This window comes from Trichechus manatus, unplaced genomic scaffold, assembly GCF_000243295.1.
Source record: "Trichechus manatus latirostris isolate Lorelei unplaced genomic scaffold, TriManLat1.0 scaffold00061, whole genome shotgun sequence".
In the NCBI taxonomy this organism is placed as follows: Eukaryota; Metazoa; Chordata; class Mammalia; order Sirenia; family Trichechidae; genus Trichechus; species Trichechus manatus.
Genome location: NW_004443997.1, coordinates 8,902,077 through 8,920,943, shown reverse-complemented (window position 1 = coordinate 8,920,943; position 18,867 = coordinate 8,902,077). Strand labels below are relative to the sequence as shown.

The following is an 18,867-nucleotide window of genomic DNA, read 5'->3' as shown; positions in this document are numbered from 1 at the left end:
AACAACTTGGGACCAATAATTCTTTGTTGTGACAGGCCATATTAGCTTCCTAAGGCCATTATTAAAAAATTACCACAAGCCTGACAGCTTAAAAAACAATATATTCGCTCCCAGTTCTGGAGGCCACAGTTCTAAAATCAGTTTCTCTGGGCCAAAATCAAGGTTATCAACAGGGCCACGGTCCCTCTGGAGGCTCTAGGGAAGAATCTGTTCTTGCCTCTTCCAGTTTCTGGTTGACTGCCAGCATCCCTTGGCTTGTGGACACATCACTCCAGTCTTCAAGGCCAATATCTTCCAACCTCTCTGCTCTGTCTTCACGTCATCTTGTCCTCTGTGTCAAATCTCTCTGCCTCTCTTCTTATAAGGACCCTTGCGATTACATTTAGGGTATACCTGGATAATCCAGGATTATCTCCCCATCTCAAGATCCTTACTTAATTACATCTTCAAAGACCCCCTTTTTTCTCCTTTTGCTATATGAAAGTTAACATTCACAGGTTCCAGGGATTAGGACATGAATACCTTTTTTTTTTTTTTTTTTTTTTTGGTCATCTCAAAGAAATGGGTGAAACTGAAACATACCATTCCTTCTGATTGAGATAATGTTGGAGTTGAGATAAATTCCTTTTAGAAAGTAGTCTCCTTTTAGTCACAGATTTAGCAGAAATGTTGTTACAAATCTACTCTTTGAACCTGATGTGCTTTTCTCAGTTTCTTAAAACACCATCTAGAGAGGTCTTTCCTGTATTCTGTTTGTCCTGGAGATGTACATTGGGAACAAACCTTCCGTCAGTTTCCTCACTTTTTACTGATTTGGCTCTTAGTAATTATCCCTTCTTCTATTAAACAAGAGAAGACAGATTAAATTTCCAACAGTAAGGCACAAAACCAATCCATTTACAGAATTAGTCTTATATTAGCACATAGGAGTACAGATCGGCCTCCCTGGGGACGGATCTATTTGCAATTTCTCTCAGCATTTTTGGAGTAACTCCAGTGGACTTTGGGAAAATCTAGTATTCACTGACTTTGAATTAACAAAGTAACATGACCCCTTTGTGTGTTTTTTTTTTTTGCCTGATTGGCAAAGAGGATATGGGTTGATTTTTTTTTTTTTTTTTTTTTAAATGCTTGCCTAGGATTTAGGATTGTGGTTCTCAACTGTGGTGTTTTTCAGGACCCCTGAGGAAGAAATGCTTGAGTCTTATCCCTGGAGATTCCTGGGCAGTAGGTCTGGGTGGGGTCCTGGACATTTGTTGTTTAAAAAGCTCCATAGGTGATTCTGATGGGTAATAAATGACGAGAGTCTCTGAGTGTGGTAGAGAATCAATATCTGATCCATTCATTGTCAAAGAACCAAAAGCCAGATTGTATTTTTTTAATAATATTTTATTTTGTTTTCAGTGAAGGTTTACACAGTAGTTTTGGTTCCCGTTCGACAGTTTCTACACAAATTGTTCAGTGACGTTGGTTCCAGCCTTCATAATGCATGAATGTTCTCAGTATTTCCGTTCTGGTTGTTCTGTTTCCATTAATCTAGTTTCCCTGCCCCCTTACATTCTAATATTTGTTTTAAAGTAATTGTTGACTCTATGGCCAGGCTGTATGTTACTAAAAATATCTTTTTCCTTGTATTTGAAGGAGTGTTAACACTTCAAGTTTTATGGTCTTCTGTGGCATAATTTGTCCATTCTCACATTGCTTGGGGCTGTTAAATTAATGTGAAATTACTCTCTTTATTTTTTATTATTATTTTCTTTTTTATTGTATTTTAGGTGGAGGTTTACAGAGCAAATTAGTTTCTCATCGAACAATTCATACACATGTTGTTTTGTGACATTGGCTCCCGCCTTGCCTCCCCCACATCAACACCTTCTCCTTCTCAACCTTAGGTTCCTTGTTACCAGCTTTTCTGTCCCCTCCTGTCTTCTCATCCTTGCCCCTTTAAACATTATGGTCACACTGATATTTTTATAGTGTGATCAAGTTTCCCTATATTAATATGTCCAGTGTCTTTAATCTCTTTTCTTCCTTCTTAGAATATCTTCGTTTCTGAAATGTCGGGTTGTCCATTGTCTTATTTATATAGTCCTGCCATAACAGAAATACCACAGGCAGATGGCTTTAAGAAACAGAAATTTATTTTGTCACAGTTTAGAAGGCTTTAATTCTGACTTCAGGGCGTTAGCTCTCGGGGGAGGCTTTCTCTCTCTGTTGTTTCTTGAGGCAGGTCCTTGTCTCTTTTGAGCTTCTGTGTCTCAGTGATCTTTGTGTGGCTTGGCGTCTATTTTCCTCCATCTCTGCTTGCTTGCTTCATGGATTGCTCAATCTGCTCTTTTTATAACTCAAAAGAGATTGATTTAAGGCACACTCTGCGCTAATACTGCCACATTAACTTAACAAAGAAAATCCATTCCCCAATGGGATTATAACCGCAGGTAGAGGGGTTAGGATTCACAATACATGTTTTTTGGGGGGCACAATTCAATCCATAACATCCATTTTCATGGCTTTAAGTCAGTATAGGTATGGAGTTGTACTAATGTGATCCATAATATTTTGGATGGCTATGTGCTTAAAAATAGTATAGGTGGAAGTCTGATAGAGGCTTTTATTTTATTGTTGTACTTTAAGTGAAAGTTTATGTTTCAAGTTAGTCTCTCATACAAAAATTTATACATACATTGTTATGTGACCCTAATTGCTCTCCCTGTACTGTGACAGCACCTTCCTCCTTTCCACCTTGGATTTCCCGTGTCCGTTCAGCCAGCTCCTGACCCTCTCTGCCTTCTTGTCTCACCTCTGGACAGAAGCTGCCCATTTTGTCTCGTGTATCTACTTGAGCTGAGAAGCACACTCTTTACAAGTATCATTTTACGTCCCACAGTCCAGTCCAATCTTTGTCTGAAGAGTTGGCCTCGGGAATTGTTTTAATTCTGGGCTGACAGAGAGTCCAGGGGCCATGTTTTCCGGGGTTCCTCCAGTCTCAGTCAGACCATTAAGTCTGGTCTTTTTACTAGAATTTGAGTTCTGCACCCCACTTTTGTGATAGCAGCTTTTAGATAGCAAGGTGATTTTTCTCTATATACTAGCGGTAAAGTGACTTGTATTTATTAACTGTGGGAAGTGACAAATAAGAGGGCTAAAGACAGTGTGCTGCTGCTGCTGGGATTTCCATGGTTACCGGGCTGGAGCCCTTGTCCAGGATGTGGCTTCTTATCCTTGTCAAATCATGCATACCTATCAAAGAGTTGTATTTTCAACTACAGGGTCGAACATACTCATAACTATCCATCTTTTATAATCGTTACCCAAGTGATATGCTTCTAATAATCATGGACTGAAGTTCTTGGATGATTTACTTCACTTAGAATCTACTCTCTTGTTTTCATTTTTTTTTTTTTTTATTGTACTTTGGGTGAAGGTTTACAGAACAAATATTTTCTCGTTAAACAGTCAGTACACGTATTGTTTTATGACATTGGTTAACAACCCCATGACATGTCAGCACGCTCCCTTCTTGGCATTGGAGGACTTTTTTTTTTTTTTTTGGTGAAAATATACATAGCCAAAGATACACCATTTCAAAAATTTCTACATGTACAGTTCAGTGACGTTGATTATGTTCTTCCAGTTGTGCTGCTATTCTCACTTTAGATGAAGGTTTACAGAACAAAATAGTTTCTCATTAAACAGTACACATATTGCCCTATGACAGTGGTTAAGGACCCCACTACACGTCAACACTGCCCTTACTCAACCTTGGGTTCCCTATCACCAGCTTTCCTGCCCCCTTTTGCCTTCTAGCCTTTGTCCCTGGACTGCTGTCCCTCATTAGTCCCGTTTTGTTTTATGGGGCCGTCTAGTCCCCGGCTGAACGGTGAATCTCGGGAGTGACTTCACCACTGAGCTAAAAGGGTGTCCCAGGGCCATACTCTCGGGGATGTTTTCAATTTTTGTTTTTTTTGTTTAATAACGTCACTCTCACTTCCTTACATACCCGTGTGTCTCCTTGAGTAGAGGAGCGTGAAGTAGAGTTACCTACATGAATATCTCTGGAGTGGTGCCTAAGAACCCTTGGGAATGTGTTGAACATGGGTATCATGTGTTATATCTGTTGTTTTGGAGAAAAGATTGGATTCTCCATGAAACAGAATCTGAAATGAAGATTTGCGGGTGGTTTAGTGGGATGGCCTTTCTGAGAGGTCCCAGTTGAGGCAAGCGGGCCAGGCCAGGCCTTTCTACCCACGCATTGATAGTATAGGATGCAACCTTGGGTGAGGCAGCTCTTGGCCAAGGGCAGTGCCTAGGAAGGTACTCGGCCATGCCCATCTCCAGGCAACACTCTTGGCATCTGGAGTAGGAGTGTCTGGAATTGAAGTGGGGATCTGAGTGACCCACCACAGCATCCACTGCAAGAATCATTGATAGAATATCTTGCCAAAATTATTCCAAGTGACGGCATGAAACTTCAGCATTTGGTCTCCTGCCCTTGTGGGGCTCCCTGTTTCTTAAAATGTGTAACTTCCTTTAGAGTACTGGGTTCTTTTTTCATGCTGTTCCCCAACCAGGGGTAGCTAAAGGGAAGGGACTTGATATGTTTTGGGCTGATGATCATTTTGGACTTTACAAGTCTTAATTCTAAAATAATACAGTATTAAAAAAAAAAAGTTTGGCTGCATAATGCTGGTGTTAACATAATTATAATTCATTGCTTTGTAATAGTTTTTGTTCTCCAGAACTTATAAATGGTCAAGAACCGTCACAACTCGGGCATTACCAGTAAGACCAGTGTGGCATCTCTGTGATCGTCTGCTGGTGTTGGTGGCCAGGACACCACTGCCTAGTCATATGCAGCCTGGCGGGTCGCCTCTTTTCCATCCCCTATGAACCTGAGCAAATCCTTCTTTAGTTATTACCGTGGCATAACCTTTGAAAATGGATTATTTTTTTAAAGTCCTCTTGGAAAAGCCTCCTGTTAATGGGTGCTTCCAGTGTTCAGACTCCTGGATAACTTAGCTTCTGCTGTCCCATCCCATTTCCACTGTCATCAAACTGTCATCTGCTTATACTACAGCAATGGGAGACAACTTTTTCCACTGTGTAAACAGCAAACTGGTTTAGGAGTGACTTGGAATTTGGGTCAAATCGTTACATATTTGTTGAAGGCAGGGAGCTAGAGTGCCACTTCATATTGACAATAGCAATCATTTATTGCATGCTTAGCCCTGGTACTTGTGCCAGACCTTCCTGTGTATTATTCCGCTTTATCCTCACAGCTGCCTGAGGAAATAGGTATGTTACTATCTCTATTTTACCTACCAGGAAGCTGAGGCCCAGGTGCACGTAGCGTGGGTCTCACGGCAGGTGGGATGGCCGAACCCAGATAATCAGTGTGAATCTGTGCTCTAAATCTCCGTGCTGGGCTGTATCCTGGGGATCATGGTGGTTGGCATCCAGGAGGATGGGGGCAGGGTTGGGAGTGTGCTAAGGTAGCAAGCAGCTCTGTCTTCAAGGATGAGCATGGAGAATGGGCAAACATGGGCAAACAAATAGGTGAAAGAGGGTGGGCTCCTGCTACCAGGAGAGGGAGTTTCTGCACTAGAAAAACCAAAAAACAAAGATGATTTCTTGTGTCTTGTCACTTTAGTGTCAAGCCCAGAAACAAGTTCATAGTGAGTTTTGAGTGGGACCAATTTCAGAAAGCAATACCTGGCAAGTCTTTAACAGTGAAACACAAAATATGACTTCAGTTTGAATGGGTGCAGGCTTTTCTGAGCCTTCTTCCAAGTTGGTTTCTCTCTCTCTCTTTTTTTTTTTTTTTTTTTAACCAATGCTTGTCAGTAGACTTCTCCACTTCACCGTAGTCACAATGATCCAAAAGAGAAAGCAGAAGGAAGTCCGGGGTTACAAGTGTGTGCTGTGCTGGAGTGTTAGGGGATTTTCAGTTGTCTCTGGGGTGGGACAGAGGGTGATGTCTCTTGTTCTTGAGTAGTGAAGCCAGTTACTTGTGGGAGGGGACCTAGCCTGACATCAGACCAATGATTTTCCATTATTTTTTTGGGCAGGGACTCCTTTGCTGCCCGATTACACTTGCAGATGTTTTCCTGTTTTTTTCTGTATGACCAACATTTCTCTCCTGATTTAACATTCTGTTCCTTTGTTGCCCGTAGAGAACTGACAGCTCGTACTCCTTTTTCCTCTAGAGATTCTTTTTGGCCCTGTTACTTAGCCTTGTACTGTTTTTGCAGTTGAATGCCACATTTCCTTCTTATGCCTAGGGATGTCTGTTAGCCCAGAGACTCCTATATGAACAGAAACGTGATTCCAGAAAGATCTTCACTCTGGTTTTTGGTAGGATCTCAATCAGTCCTCACACTCCCTTAAAAACGCTGAGACTATTTTCTACTTTGAGAACGCAGCCTTGTAGTACATAAGACGGTTGTATTTTAGAGGGGAGTTAACAATTTGCTTGCTACCAATAAGTCATGGATGTCAGTCAAAGCTGATTAAAAATGAATTCTGTTAAGCAAGTTCTATTGGGACAAAGAGCCCAGCTTTCCCGAGCTCTGCAGAAGCACACACCAAAGTGAGCTTTGGCAGGTGGATTTGGGCACAGGCAGAGGGGCACACAGGCACACTTGGTTTTTTTCTGTTTCACACTCATTTCTTTGTGCTACCAGGATCATCGTGACAGCCTTATCTCTCAAATAAAGCCCGTTACCTCATCTCTAATTGCTTATCCAAAGGCAGGCGAGCTCTAATTTCCCCGCGTTAATAAATGACACCGAAGAAGAAAAGCTTTGTTTGCGCTGGCTCGCTCAGGTTAACCAGCGTAACCCCCTGAATGCATTAGGAAACCTTGCGCTTCTCTAGTGGCCAAGGAGAGATGGTGTTCACCTCAATCACCAGCGGCCTTTCGTTTATTTACTTTTTACTCATGTTCATGGCCCTGTTCTCCTTTTCCTGATGAGAACATAGCAGTGACCTGGGTCAGTGTTCCGCCGTCTGTGGGTACCTCCAGGTTGAGGGTAATAGCAGTTGCCTGGGAGGAGGGGTGGCCTCCGTGATTTCAAGGCTCCCTGTCTTGACCACCTGCTGCTCATCTTTCCTTCAAAGCCGGGACGCTCTCCATGAACCTTTGCACTGATTGGTGTACCCAGAATTGTAATATGGTACCTGCTTTTCCTTTTTGAAGCCTTATGGGACATGGTTTTATGGATTTCATACGTGAATGTGAGGAGGGCAGGTTCTGAGGGTCAGAGAATTAAAAGTGGCCATTAGGTTCTGAATCAGTTTTATGACTGTGCTCTGTGGAATAGTGAGAATGCTTTGCTTCTCCTGGGAAACTGTGTGATCGCTCTAACCACCTAAGAATACCTCTGGTAATTTAAAGGTCCTCTAAATATGAGTTATTTTCATACATCAGGCGTGTTAGCTTATTTCCTTTCTCTTCTCCTCAGAATGAAATGGATGATGTGCCCTTCTTTGATGTCCAACTGCCTTACGAATTGGCAATTAATATATTTCAGTACCTGAGTAGGAAGGATCTCGGAAGGTGTGCACAGGTAAGCTGTCATTAACCAGTGTTCCAGATTTGCCGAAACAGAATTACAGACTTTAAAGCATTAACGAATTGAATATCAACTTCACTTGAAGGAATGCAACCCTGAACTTAAAGGATTATTTCCCACGTCGCCACTTGATGTTCATCTCTCTGTGACCAACCCTGCGGTCTGAGTTCTGGCTGACCTCCGGCAGTGTGCCCAAATCTGACAGCTGTGCTCAGCCTTCGTGGAGCTAGCCTGTGCTGCTCCTGCAGAGGTGTGAGCCACTGGTTCAGTCGAGGCCGTCATTAGGTTGGTAGCTGATGGTTAGCACAGGGCCAGAACAGTAAAGTCATGTTTTAGGCAGATAGTCCAAATTCCCCTGTAACCACCAGAATCTCACTCAGTAAGGTGCGAGGCATGTGAGAACTGAGAGCCCATCGAGGGAACTGCAGATCACTGTCACCCACCTTATGGCTGCTCGGGGCTGTGTGCCCATGGAGGGGTCTGCTGGGAGTTTTCATCTAGGCCAGGCTTTATTTTGCACACGAATCATGGTGGAGCTTGATAAAATGCAACTTTGGATCCAGAAGGTCTGGGGTAGGGCCAAGGAGTCCTGGTGGTACAGTGGTTAAAGTGCTTAGCTGCTACTGCAAGGACAGCTGTTCGAACCCACCAGCTGCTCTGCAGGAGAAAGGTGTGGTGGTCTGTGTCCATAAAGATTACAGCCTTGGAAACCCTAAGGGGCAGTTCTACTCTGTCCTCCTATAGGGTTGCTATGAGTCGGAATTGACTCGACGGTAGTGGGTTTCATTTTTTGGTTTGGGGTAGGGCCTGATAATTCTGCATTTTTAAACAGCTCCCAGGTGATACCGATGTGGCCTGGGCCACACTTTGAGAGGCAAGGGTTTATGCTATCGAAATTGTTTTCTTTGTTTTGGGCCACAAGTTTATAATTGATTTCTTGTAATTGTTATGATTTGCTTAGCATTTGGCTTTTGATGAACAACTGTGTTCCCCAGAAGACACTAAAGTATCTGTTTTCCATAACTGCTGAAGAATTAGATTGTCTAGTGGTTACTCTTTCCCATCCTGGATTCTGTAATGGTTTTATACACCTTCAAGAGAAAGAGTCCAGTAAAACTGAGCTAAACACCAGGGTCCAAAGCACCACCAAGAATGTGAAGTTAAAAGTATTAGGGCAGTTTGAAGGTGGTGAAAACTGTAGCTAAATTTAGAGTTTAGAGCTTGCTACTTCTATAGCAGGTCAATGAAGTAACAAATGATGCAGGACAATTAGAGTTTCTGGTGTTACACTATTTCTTTTATGACGTATTTGTTTAATCACAGTTATTTTTCTACTTAAATATGAATTTGAGAAGGTTTTCCATATTCTTGGTTGCCATAATATTACTTAAGTGGGGGTATTGGCCAGTATTTTTCTAGCAGAGTGGATCTTTAGGAAATGATGGAAATTATTTAAATGCTAAAAGTCACTAAATAAAAATAATAAAAAACAAAAAATAAAATGAAGTGTAGACCTGACTCAGAGCCTATCGGTTGCATCAAGTCAGAGTACCTAAATTGTCTTTTTCTTTTCCCTTGGAAATTTGATTTGTTATATTCTTACTTTACACATTGGCCGTGCTCCCAAGAGTTGAAAACAAGGGTGTAGCTAAATGAGTCCAACTCCTGGATTTCAGCCTGATGCTGTTAGCTGAAGCCTTGGAACAGGGTCTAATAGCTAACTGCTTTACACAAAGTCGGCATTAGACGATAAAATCTTCATTCTTCCTAGGGAGCTGCTGTTTAAGGAATCATTTCTTTTAACATTGCTTTTTGCTCTCTTGCTTTGTAGAAGGCCATGTGGCTTTCACATCTGCTGCTGGTTCTCTCATGCAAAGAGTTTATCAGTTAAAGATAGGATCTAGTGGGAGAAGAGATCCCCTTTTGGTACAGTGGGGCTGCATTTCAGGGTAGATTGGTTATGCTGTCGAGATTATTCTGCAGGTGTGAACAGTTTAATTTGCAACACAGTAGTCCAATTGTCCACCAGAATTCTTCCCTCTTTCGCCAGTTGAATTTTTTATTGTTGTTGTTCAACCTAGTTTTTAGAGCACATGGATAAGAATAGAAAAATTCTTAAATAGAACCCCTTTAATAATGTCCAGTGGCCAGGGCGGCTGTGATCTGTGAAGCCAGGCATTTTATAGAGCTTTCCTGCTAATGACAGTGGATGGCCAGTAGTTTGTAGAATTGGCTTTGTTTTTTCAAGCGTTAAAACAAAAACTACAAAGTCATAAAAATAAGTAGCATTTTTATTTGTTTCTTGTGGTGCTTTATTTTTGAAAGCGGGAAAAAGTCCTTCTATTGAATGAGATGCCCTGCTGCTTTACGATTTTATTTTAGAGGCTCTGTCTCTCTCTCCCTCTCCCCTCTCCCCCACCCCTCTCTTCTCTCTTTTTTAATCTAGGCACCTTGGGATTTTAGTGAAATTGGTCCAGTTATGTGGAATTGGCACCATGAACTGTATGTGTGCCCTTGGAGAAAACCTGTTTGCTTGGATCCTTATGCCAAATTCGTAACTGACTAAATAGTAAGGAACCCTGACTGAGGAGGACTTTTGAGATTTGATTATGCCACGAACTATGTTGGAGAACTGATTGTGCTTTGACTTTGCCTCCTTTCCGCATTCCCTCCTCTGTTTCTGCTTTGTAATAAGGCTTTATGTGTTCAAAGCTAAAGTCCTACTACATTCATTTGCAATCCTGGTGTACTTTTGATGCTGACCTCTCTATTGTCTTGTTACCAGTTATGCCTTGAGGGATTTAGTATCTCTGTGGGAGGATTTCATGCTGCAATGTCTCTAAAACAGTGACGTTTAGTAAGCAAAGTTACGAGTTAGACAATTCATTGAACATCTTTATCATTTTGCTACTTATAATTTTATATTCATCTTTTTTCATGCCCACAGGATTCCTAGCACTTTCCTGGATAATATTTTTAAGTGGATAACAGTTAAAAAATTACAAGTGATTTGTTTTTATGAGAAAAATAAGCCTGCTGTTATGTCACAACATGAATAATTCTGAGGAATGTTGACTTTTAGGTATTATTGGCATTTGTTTTTTCAAACTTTTTGTTTTGAAATAACTATAAATTCACAGGAAGTTGTAAAAAAAAATAGTAGAAAGAACTCTGATGTATTCTTCACCTAGATTCCTCCAGTGGTAACATCTTGCATAACTTTAGTGCAGTATCACATCAGAAAATTGACAGTGGTACAATCCACAGAGTTTATTTAGATTTCACCAGTTTACGTGTACTTATCTGTGTGTGTACATTTAATTCCATGCAGTTTTGTCATATGTGTGGGATCGTGTGATCATCACTGCAGTCAAGATACAAAACATTCCATCGTAAGGATCTTTAGAGCCACAGCCACTTCTCCCCTCTCCTCAACCTCTAACCCCTGGCAACTATGAATCTGTTCTCCATCTCTATAACTTTGTCTTTTTTGGTTGTTTTCATTCTTTTTTTTTTTAACATTTTATCTTAGTTACGTGTGTATTTCCTAATACATAATTTCTGTTGTACGTAGGGTCACATGAGTCGGAACCGATTCCGCAGCACCTAACAACAATTCTAGAAACTTAGCTGCATAGGCAACAATGTCATGCTATTCAGATAAAAGGTAGAAAAGTGCACATAAAGAAAGCAATAAGGAAAAAAAGGAGGGTAAAGACTTAAGATTTATGATAAAATTGGCGAACATGAAGTAGATGGTACCAAAATAAAGAGGTAATTCTGGAACTAAAGTCCAGTACCTTAGATTATGTTATTTTCAAGTGTGAAGAAAAATGAGATCTTATATTCTTTCCAGATGTCCAAATAGGGGAAACTAAAATCTGAGTGCTTATAAGCACAAGATCTTTTTTTTTTTTTTTTTTAATTGTGCTTTAGGTGAAGAAGAAAGTAGAAGTAGAAAGTTTACAGCTCAAGTTGATTTCTCATACAAAAATTTATATAGATATTGTTTTGTGACATTAGTTGCAGTCCCCACAATGTGACAGCACACCCCTCCTTTCCGCCTTGGGTTCTCTGTCTCCATTTGTCCCATTCCCGTCCCTGCCTGCCTTCTCATGCTCCCTTCGGACAGGAGCAGCCCATTTGGTCTCCTGTATCTGATTGAACTAAGAGGCGCATTCCTCATGTGTATTGTTTTTTGTTGTATAGTCCTGTCTAATGTTTGTTTGAAGAGTGGGCTTCGGGAATAGTTTCAGTTCTAGGTTAACAGTGCATCGGGGGGCCGTAGTTTCGGGGGTTCCTCCAGTCTCTGTCAGACCATTAAGTCTGGTCTTTTTACGTAAGCGCAAGATCTTACTGAAAGTCAAGAATTCATAGCCAAGTGAGACTGTATTGATTTCAATGGCCGAAATGATTCAGAAGGCCTGCAGTTGCTGGCCGGATTCCTTTAGTGCTTAACTCCCACTTTTGCCGCCAGACGTTTCTCTCAAGATATGTGGAAGGTTCCTTGCATGCCTGAGACCCAGACACCTTCAGGAGTTCCCTCTTAATTCACCCGGCTGCAGCAGCTACCCCTTTTAAGGAGAAGCAAAGCAACTCTAGAAAAGAAAAAAGGTTGAGAGCTAGATGAAATAAGAATGGCAAAATATTGTAGTCATTGAACTGAGTGATGTGTACGTGGGAGTTCTTTATTCACTCTACTTTTGTGAGCTTGAAATTTTCCACAGTTGAAAAGTTTATAAAGAAAAAAAGCAGAAAGCAAGAAAGAGATTGCATTTAAATAAGAAAGTGAGAACCTCCTGAGGGCAGTACATGTTAGGCTCTGAGCTATTTGTATGACCTTTGAAAATCAAAGCAATCCAATTTTTTTTCAAAGTTAAATTTAAAAATTGTACTTAACTACCTATATGGGATCAAATGGACAACATCAACTTGAAATATTAGGTAGGAGCCTTAGGGGGCAGTGAGTTTATGTTAATGGAGAAGAACAACTCAGGGAAGGAGGATGAGAATGGTTGCACAACTGGAAGAGTGTAATCACTGTCACTGAATTGTACATGTAGAAGCGGTTGAATTGGTGTATGTTTTGCTGTGTGTATTTTCAACAACAACAACAAAACAAAATTTTTAAAAAGTTGGACTTGTTCTTTCATCTTATTTAATTATTTACACTATGTGCCATGTATGGTTCTAGACAATGGGTGGAGAAGTGAACAAAACAGATTAAAAAACCCTGCCATCAGATGGCTTACACTGTATGCAGTAAACACATAATTAAGTATAGAAGGTATCAGATGGTGATAGTGCTTTGGAGAAAACCAAGGCAGCAGAGGTGATGGTGGTGATAGGATACAATTTTAAATGGCCAAGGAAGACTTCACAGAGAAGGGGACTTTTGAGCAAGACCTAAAGGGGGGATGATCTAAGCTGTGCAGGTGTCTGGCAAAGGGGAATAGCAGTGCAAAGGCCCTGAGGCAGAACACGCCTGTTGAGCTTGCGAAACAACAAGAAGGTCAGAATGGCTGGAGTGCAGTGAGGGGGATATGAGCAGGAGATAAAGTACAAGAGATGAGGTAAAGGTGGTCAAAATGAGAAAGGCATTTAGTCCATTTAAAGGACTTGGACCATTGTTTTGAATGAGATGGGAAGCCATGGAGTGTTCTGAGAAGGGGAATGACAAGATCTGACTTACATTTTGAAAAGATCATTTTGGCTACTGTATGGAGAATAGGCTGGAGGGGGGACAAAGACAGCAGCAGGGAGACCAGTTAGAAGACTACTGAAATAATTTAGGCAAGAGAATACGCTGGCTTGGACCAGATTTGTCCTAGTAGAAGTGGGCAGAGTCAGGATTGCTAATGGGTTGGATATGGGGAGAGAAAGAGTCAACAAGGATTCCAAGGTGTTTGGCCTGAGCAACTGGAAGCATGAGGTTCCCGTTTACTGATGTGGGGGAGGCTGTGAGGTGAGCAAGTTTGGAGGAAAGATCAGAATCCTGCTTGAGATGCATGCCTATTAGACATCCAGGTGGAAATAATGGCAGTTGACTCTGAGGCTGGAGATGAGGAATGAGCTCTGGACTGAAGATACAAATTTGGGAGCTGTCAGCACACCAATGGTATTTAAAGCCAGGAAGCTGGACGAGATCATCAAGGAAGTGAGTGTAGACAGAGAAGGGGTTCAGGGTTGAGCCCTGGCACACTACAGTAATTGGAGGCCGGGAGATGAGGAGGAGCCAGCAAAGGAGATTGAGGAGGAGATACCTGTGAGGTAGGAAGAAAACCCAGAGTACATAGTCCCAGGGACCAAGGGATCAAAGTTTTCAAGGAGGAAAAGTGATCAAAGGAGTTAAGCACTGCTGTTAGTCCAGTAAGATGAGGACTGAGAAATGGCCGTTGGGTTTAGCAAATTGAAAGTCATTGATGATCTTGACCAAAATCAGTGGCATGGCGGGGGCAATAGCCTGACTGGAATGGGTTCAGGAGCGAGTCGGAGGAGAGGGAATCGAGATAATGAGTCCACATAGACAGCTCTTTTGAGGACTTTTGCAGTAAAAGGTTGGATGGCATGTCCTTCCCAAGTAGACTAGGTTTGTGAACATGTGACTAGAACAGTGGCTCTTTTGCCCCCTTTTCTGGGCCTCACCGGTAACCCTATTCCAGGCAGAGTTAATAAAGCTAATTTTTGAGCCAAGGGATTTTTTTTTTTTTTTCCTTTTAATGCTGCAACTCACAGTGGTGCTATAAAGCAAAATGTTGGAGACACTTTTATTAGCAAATTCTTGCAGCTGAGGCTCACTCAGTGGGGCTTTTACTGGGCAGTGCCATTTCAGTTCTGGTGTATTAAAGAAAGACCATTAGGCCCTTTGGAAAATTCAGGCTTGTAAACTTGCTAGGTTTAATATAACTTAAGAAATCAAAATGTTAGTAAGATTTCCTTTTGGTGGGACCCTTTAAAATGGGCTTGTAAAATTTTAGCTGGGTCTTTTGCTTGTTCATTTTTCCTTTAAAATTAAAAGACATTCCTAAAGCCTGACATTTTTGTTCTCCTTTAAAATGGAAAAAAAAAGAAAAAGCACATCCTCTCTTTATAGTTTGGTAAAAAAAATTGTTGGTGCCATTTCTATCTTTAATGCTTAATTGTAAGCGCAATCCTGATCCCTTTTTGGAAATAATTCTCACCTCTAGCATTTTTAAATCCCTGAAAAAGATTCTTTTGTTTGTAATTCAGGATTTGAACTTTATCCTGAGTATTATTTTCTACAGAGCAAGCCCTTGTGGTTCGGGGGTTAGGGATGAGGAGGATGCCCCAAAACTTCAACTTCCTGTTCTCAGTTTTTCGTCCCATAAATCCTGTTGTACAAATTTCAGGTTGTTTTATTTAAAACTACTTGGCATTTTCCTTGAAACTGATAGGAAAATCTGCTTTGAGCTTCCCAAGTTTTTAAAATCTGATGTATTTGAGACTTCCTGAAAGTTCCACTGAAAAGTTATCTCATTTGAAAGTGGCTGAAATTTGTACAGGTTAGTTCTCATGTAAACTCATCCAGAATGTTGTATTTAATTAGGTTTTTCTAGTTTGTAATCACTGGATTTGGATTCTCCTGAAATACTGGCGATCCAAGGTCTTCATCTGACAGAAAGTAGCCCTATAGCTAATTTTTGGACTACAGAATTATAAAAATTGCCCCCTGTTTTGGGCTGGACTTGTGATCCAACCTGACTGTAAGGACAGGGACCAAAACTTTCCCTCTAAAGTTCCCTGTAGCCTTCCCAACTAAGAGGAAGCAGCCCCCAGTCGGGCACATCTGTGAAATGGCTCTCAGGTGTGAAAGTCATCAGTTTGGCAGGTTGAGGTAGAAGTTAGTACTCAACACATATCTTAGTTGATTGACCTGGAACCCCTATCAGTGTTCCCTAAAGCATCTTATGCAGAGCACTAGTCTTTTGAGGTATTCCTTGCAAGAAGAGTTTAGGAACTAGATAAGTTTGGGAAATGCAGCTTAGTACAACTCCTTCTTAGAGATTTGCAGCACATGCCAGTCTATTAAAAGCTCCGAGAAGTCCTGCAGTGAAGAATTTTGCTTAGTTTTGTTTAGTTATCTGACAGTGGAATCCTTTTTTAAGTAATCTGTTAACCTCCTGAGGAGCTGTTGTACTGAACATGCTTTGGGAAATCTATGTAATGAAATCATGACTACATTTATATGCTCTCTTTGCTACTCTTAGTCTTTCCTCCAGTAATGTTTCATAATTTATATACCATTCACAAAAAAAGGCCCATATACCCCAAGGATCAGAGAAAGCAGCCCTGTGTTTAGTTAGCACTCTCTGTTTTTGAGAACCCATTAGGGACTGTGTCTGCATGTTACCCCTTATCCTGTACTTAACCCTGCATTCCAGAGTTCTGTTAGGGGAAGTAGAGTGCACTGCTCTGGAACAATTTGAATTATGGCCTGCTCCATCACAGCTGATATTGGTCTGTCCCTGTCTTGTTTCATGATTGCCCAGTCCTCAGACTTACTCTGGCACAGACAGATGGACAGACACCAACCACCTGGGTGTCTTGGGTAGGCTCAGCTGTGGACCAAACGTGCCAAAAATAAAACCATGGACAAATGTTTTCTCTCTACTCAAAGCTGGAACTCTGGTGTTGTTGACTCATTATCCCATTCTTTACTGCCTGACCACTTGTGATCAGGTGAGAGTTTGTTTCCCTGCACCCTTATGGCTAAGATGGAGAATGCTGCTAGATGACAGTGTGGTTAAGTGGGTTTGTAACTTGCTGTGGCCGTGCCTAGTGTGGGCTGCTTAATGGACTGTGTCAGCCTGTGGGGAGGGCTCCAGTGTTTGCCACAGTACTCAGTCTTCAGCCCCATCTTGGTTAACTTTTTTTTAATAATTAAGATATGAATGCCCACAGGCTGTACTTTTATCAGATTTGCAGATGACTTATAGATGGCAGAAGTAGCTAATGCAATGGATGACAATTGGGATTCAGAGATGATCTGAGGAGGCTAAAATGCTGGGTGAGGGCACCAATGAGGTGGGATTTATAAAGGGTATCAAAAACCAAACCCGTTGCCGTCAAGTCGATTCCAAGTCATGGTGACCCTGTAGGACAGAGTAGAACTGCCCCATAGGGTTTCCAAGGCGTAATCTTTACAGAAGCAGACTGCCACCTCTTTCTCCCATGGAGCAGCTAGTGGGTTTGAACCACTGACCTTGCACTGTGCTACCAGGGCCCCCTGTGAGTCACTTTGAGTTGGAATTGACTCAATGGCAATGGGTTTTTAAAAAGGTTAGTGTCTTAGTCATCTAGTGCTGCTACAACAGAAATACCACGAATGGATGGCTTTAACAAAGAGAAATTTATTTCTTCAGAGTAAAGTACGCTAAAAATCTAAATTCAGGGCGTCAGCTCCAGGGAAAGCCTTTCTCTCTCTGTCAGTCTTCTCATCAGTGTTCCCCTGGACTAGGAACTTTTCTGCACAGGGACCCTGGGTCCAAAGTACATGCTGTGCTCCTGGCACTGCTTTCTTGATGGTATGAGGTCCCCAATTCTCTGCTTGCTTCCCTCTCCTTTTATCTCTTGTAAAGTAAAAGGTGGTACAGGCCACATCCTAGGGAAACTCCCTTTACATTGGATCAGGGATGTGACCTGGGTGAGGGTGGTGTTACAATCCCACCCTAATCCTCTTTAACGTAAAATTACAATCACAAAATGGAGGCCAACCACACAGTTCTGGGAATCATGGCCCAGCCAAATTGATACACACATTTTTGGGGGGGCATAATTCAAACCATGACATTCCACCCTCTGGCCCCTAAAAAATCACATCCTTGCAAGATAGAAAACATACTCACCCCATCATATCACAGCCAAAGTCTTAACTCCAAGTCCAAAATCCAGAAATTCCTCTTCATCTGTAAAATCTAGAATGCAAGTTATCTGCTTCCAAAGGTACAATGGCAGAACAGGCACAGGCTAGACACCTCCATTACAAATGGGAAAAACTGGAGGGAAAGGATAACAGGCACCAAGCAAGTCAGCAGAACACATTACGTTAGCCCTCAAGGCTTTGAAAATAATCTTCTGTCCTCTGAGACAATTTATACAATAGCCCTGCCCTCCAGACTCTAGGTGTTGGCCACAGTCTCCGGATTTTGAGTGGAGGCCCTTCGGCCCTGGGCTTCAGCTCCACCTTCCAGGCCCACTGGGACAGCAGCTCTGCTCCCTTGGCTTCAGGCGCACCATTCTCCTAGTCCATTGGAGTGACAGCTTCACCCTTAGAAACACCAGAGGCCATGGCTTCACCCTTTGAAATCCCTGAGATCATGTCCATACCTTTTGAGACTGAGGCATCTAGGCTTCTTGTGTTCCTTCTCTCTTCAGCTTCTGCTGCTTGTGGCCTCTTGGCCCTCGGGCCTCACACCCACATCTGCCCTGCTGGGGCAAGTGTTCCAAAGCTAGGTACTTCCGCCAATAAGTGCCGAGAGGCACCCTACTCCACCAGAAAGCCTCGTGCGCACAGGCACTCAGCTCTCTCACTCTGTGGGTCGGCTAGCCTAGCTCCACCGATAAGTACCCAGAGGCACCCCACTCCACCAGGAAGCCTCCTGTGCACAGGCACTCAGCTCCCTTGCTCTGTGGGTCAGCTCCAGCGCAGTCTGGCACTGGTCTCCTGGTTCTGCTGCTGCCGGTTCTCTGCTGTTGCCACTTCTCTACCAGTGTAGGTTCTCTGCTGCTGCTGGTCCTCTGCCACTGCTGCTCCTCTATCCATTCACAGTTTCAAAACCGCTTCCACATTTTAGATATCTGTTAGAGCAGCACCCCACTCCTGGTACCAAATTCTGTCTTAGTCATCTAGTGCTGCTACAACGGAAATACCAGGAGTGGATGGCTTTAACAAAGAAATTTATTTCTTCAGCGTAAAGTAGACTAAAAATCCAAATTGAGGGTCAGCTCCAGGGAGAGGCTTTCTCTCTGTGTCGTCTTTCTCATCAGTGTTCCCCAGGACTAGGAGCTTCTCCGCACAGGGACCCCGGGTCTAAAGGACAGACACGCTCTTCTCCTGGCACTGCTTTCTTGGTGGTATGAGGTCCCCAATTCTCTGCTTGCTTCCCCTTCCTTTTATCTCTTGTAAGGTAAAAGGTGGTGCAGGCCACACCCTAGGGAAACTCCCTTTACATTGGATCAGGGATGTGACCTGGGTAAGGGTGGTGTTATAATCCCACCCTAATCCTCTTTAACATAAAATTACAATCACAGAATGGAGGCTAACCACACAATT

At 42.3% G+C, this 18,867-nt stretch overlaps 1 protein-coding gene across 1 annotated transcript in view; it reads left to right on the top strand.

Moving 5' to 3' along the window:
- The window catches only part of FBXW8 (F-box and WD repeat domain containing 8), a 140,430-nt gene that overhangs the window by 19,794 nt on the left and 101,769 nt on the right, over positions 1–18,867 (top strand). The window contains exon 2 of the mRNA XM_004379119.3: positions 7,464–7,568. Within this exon, the coding sequence (XP_004379176.1) occupies positions 7,464–7,568 (105 nt within the window). The remainder of the gene's footprint in view (positions 1–7,463; positions 7,569–18,867) is intronic.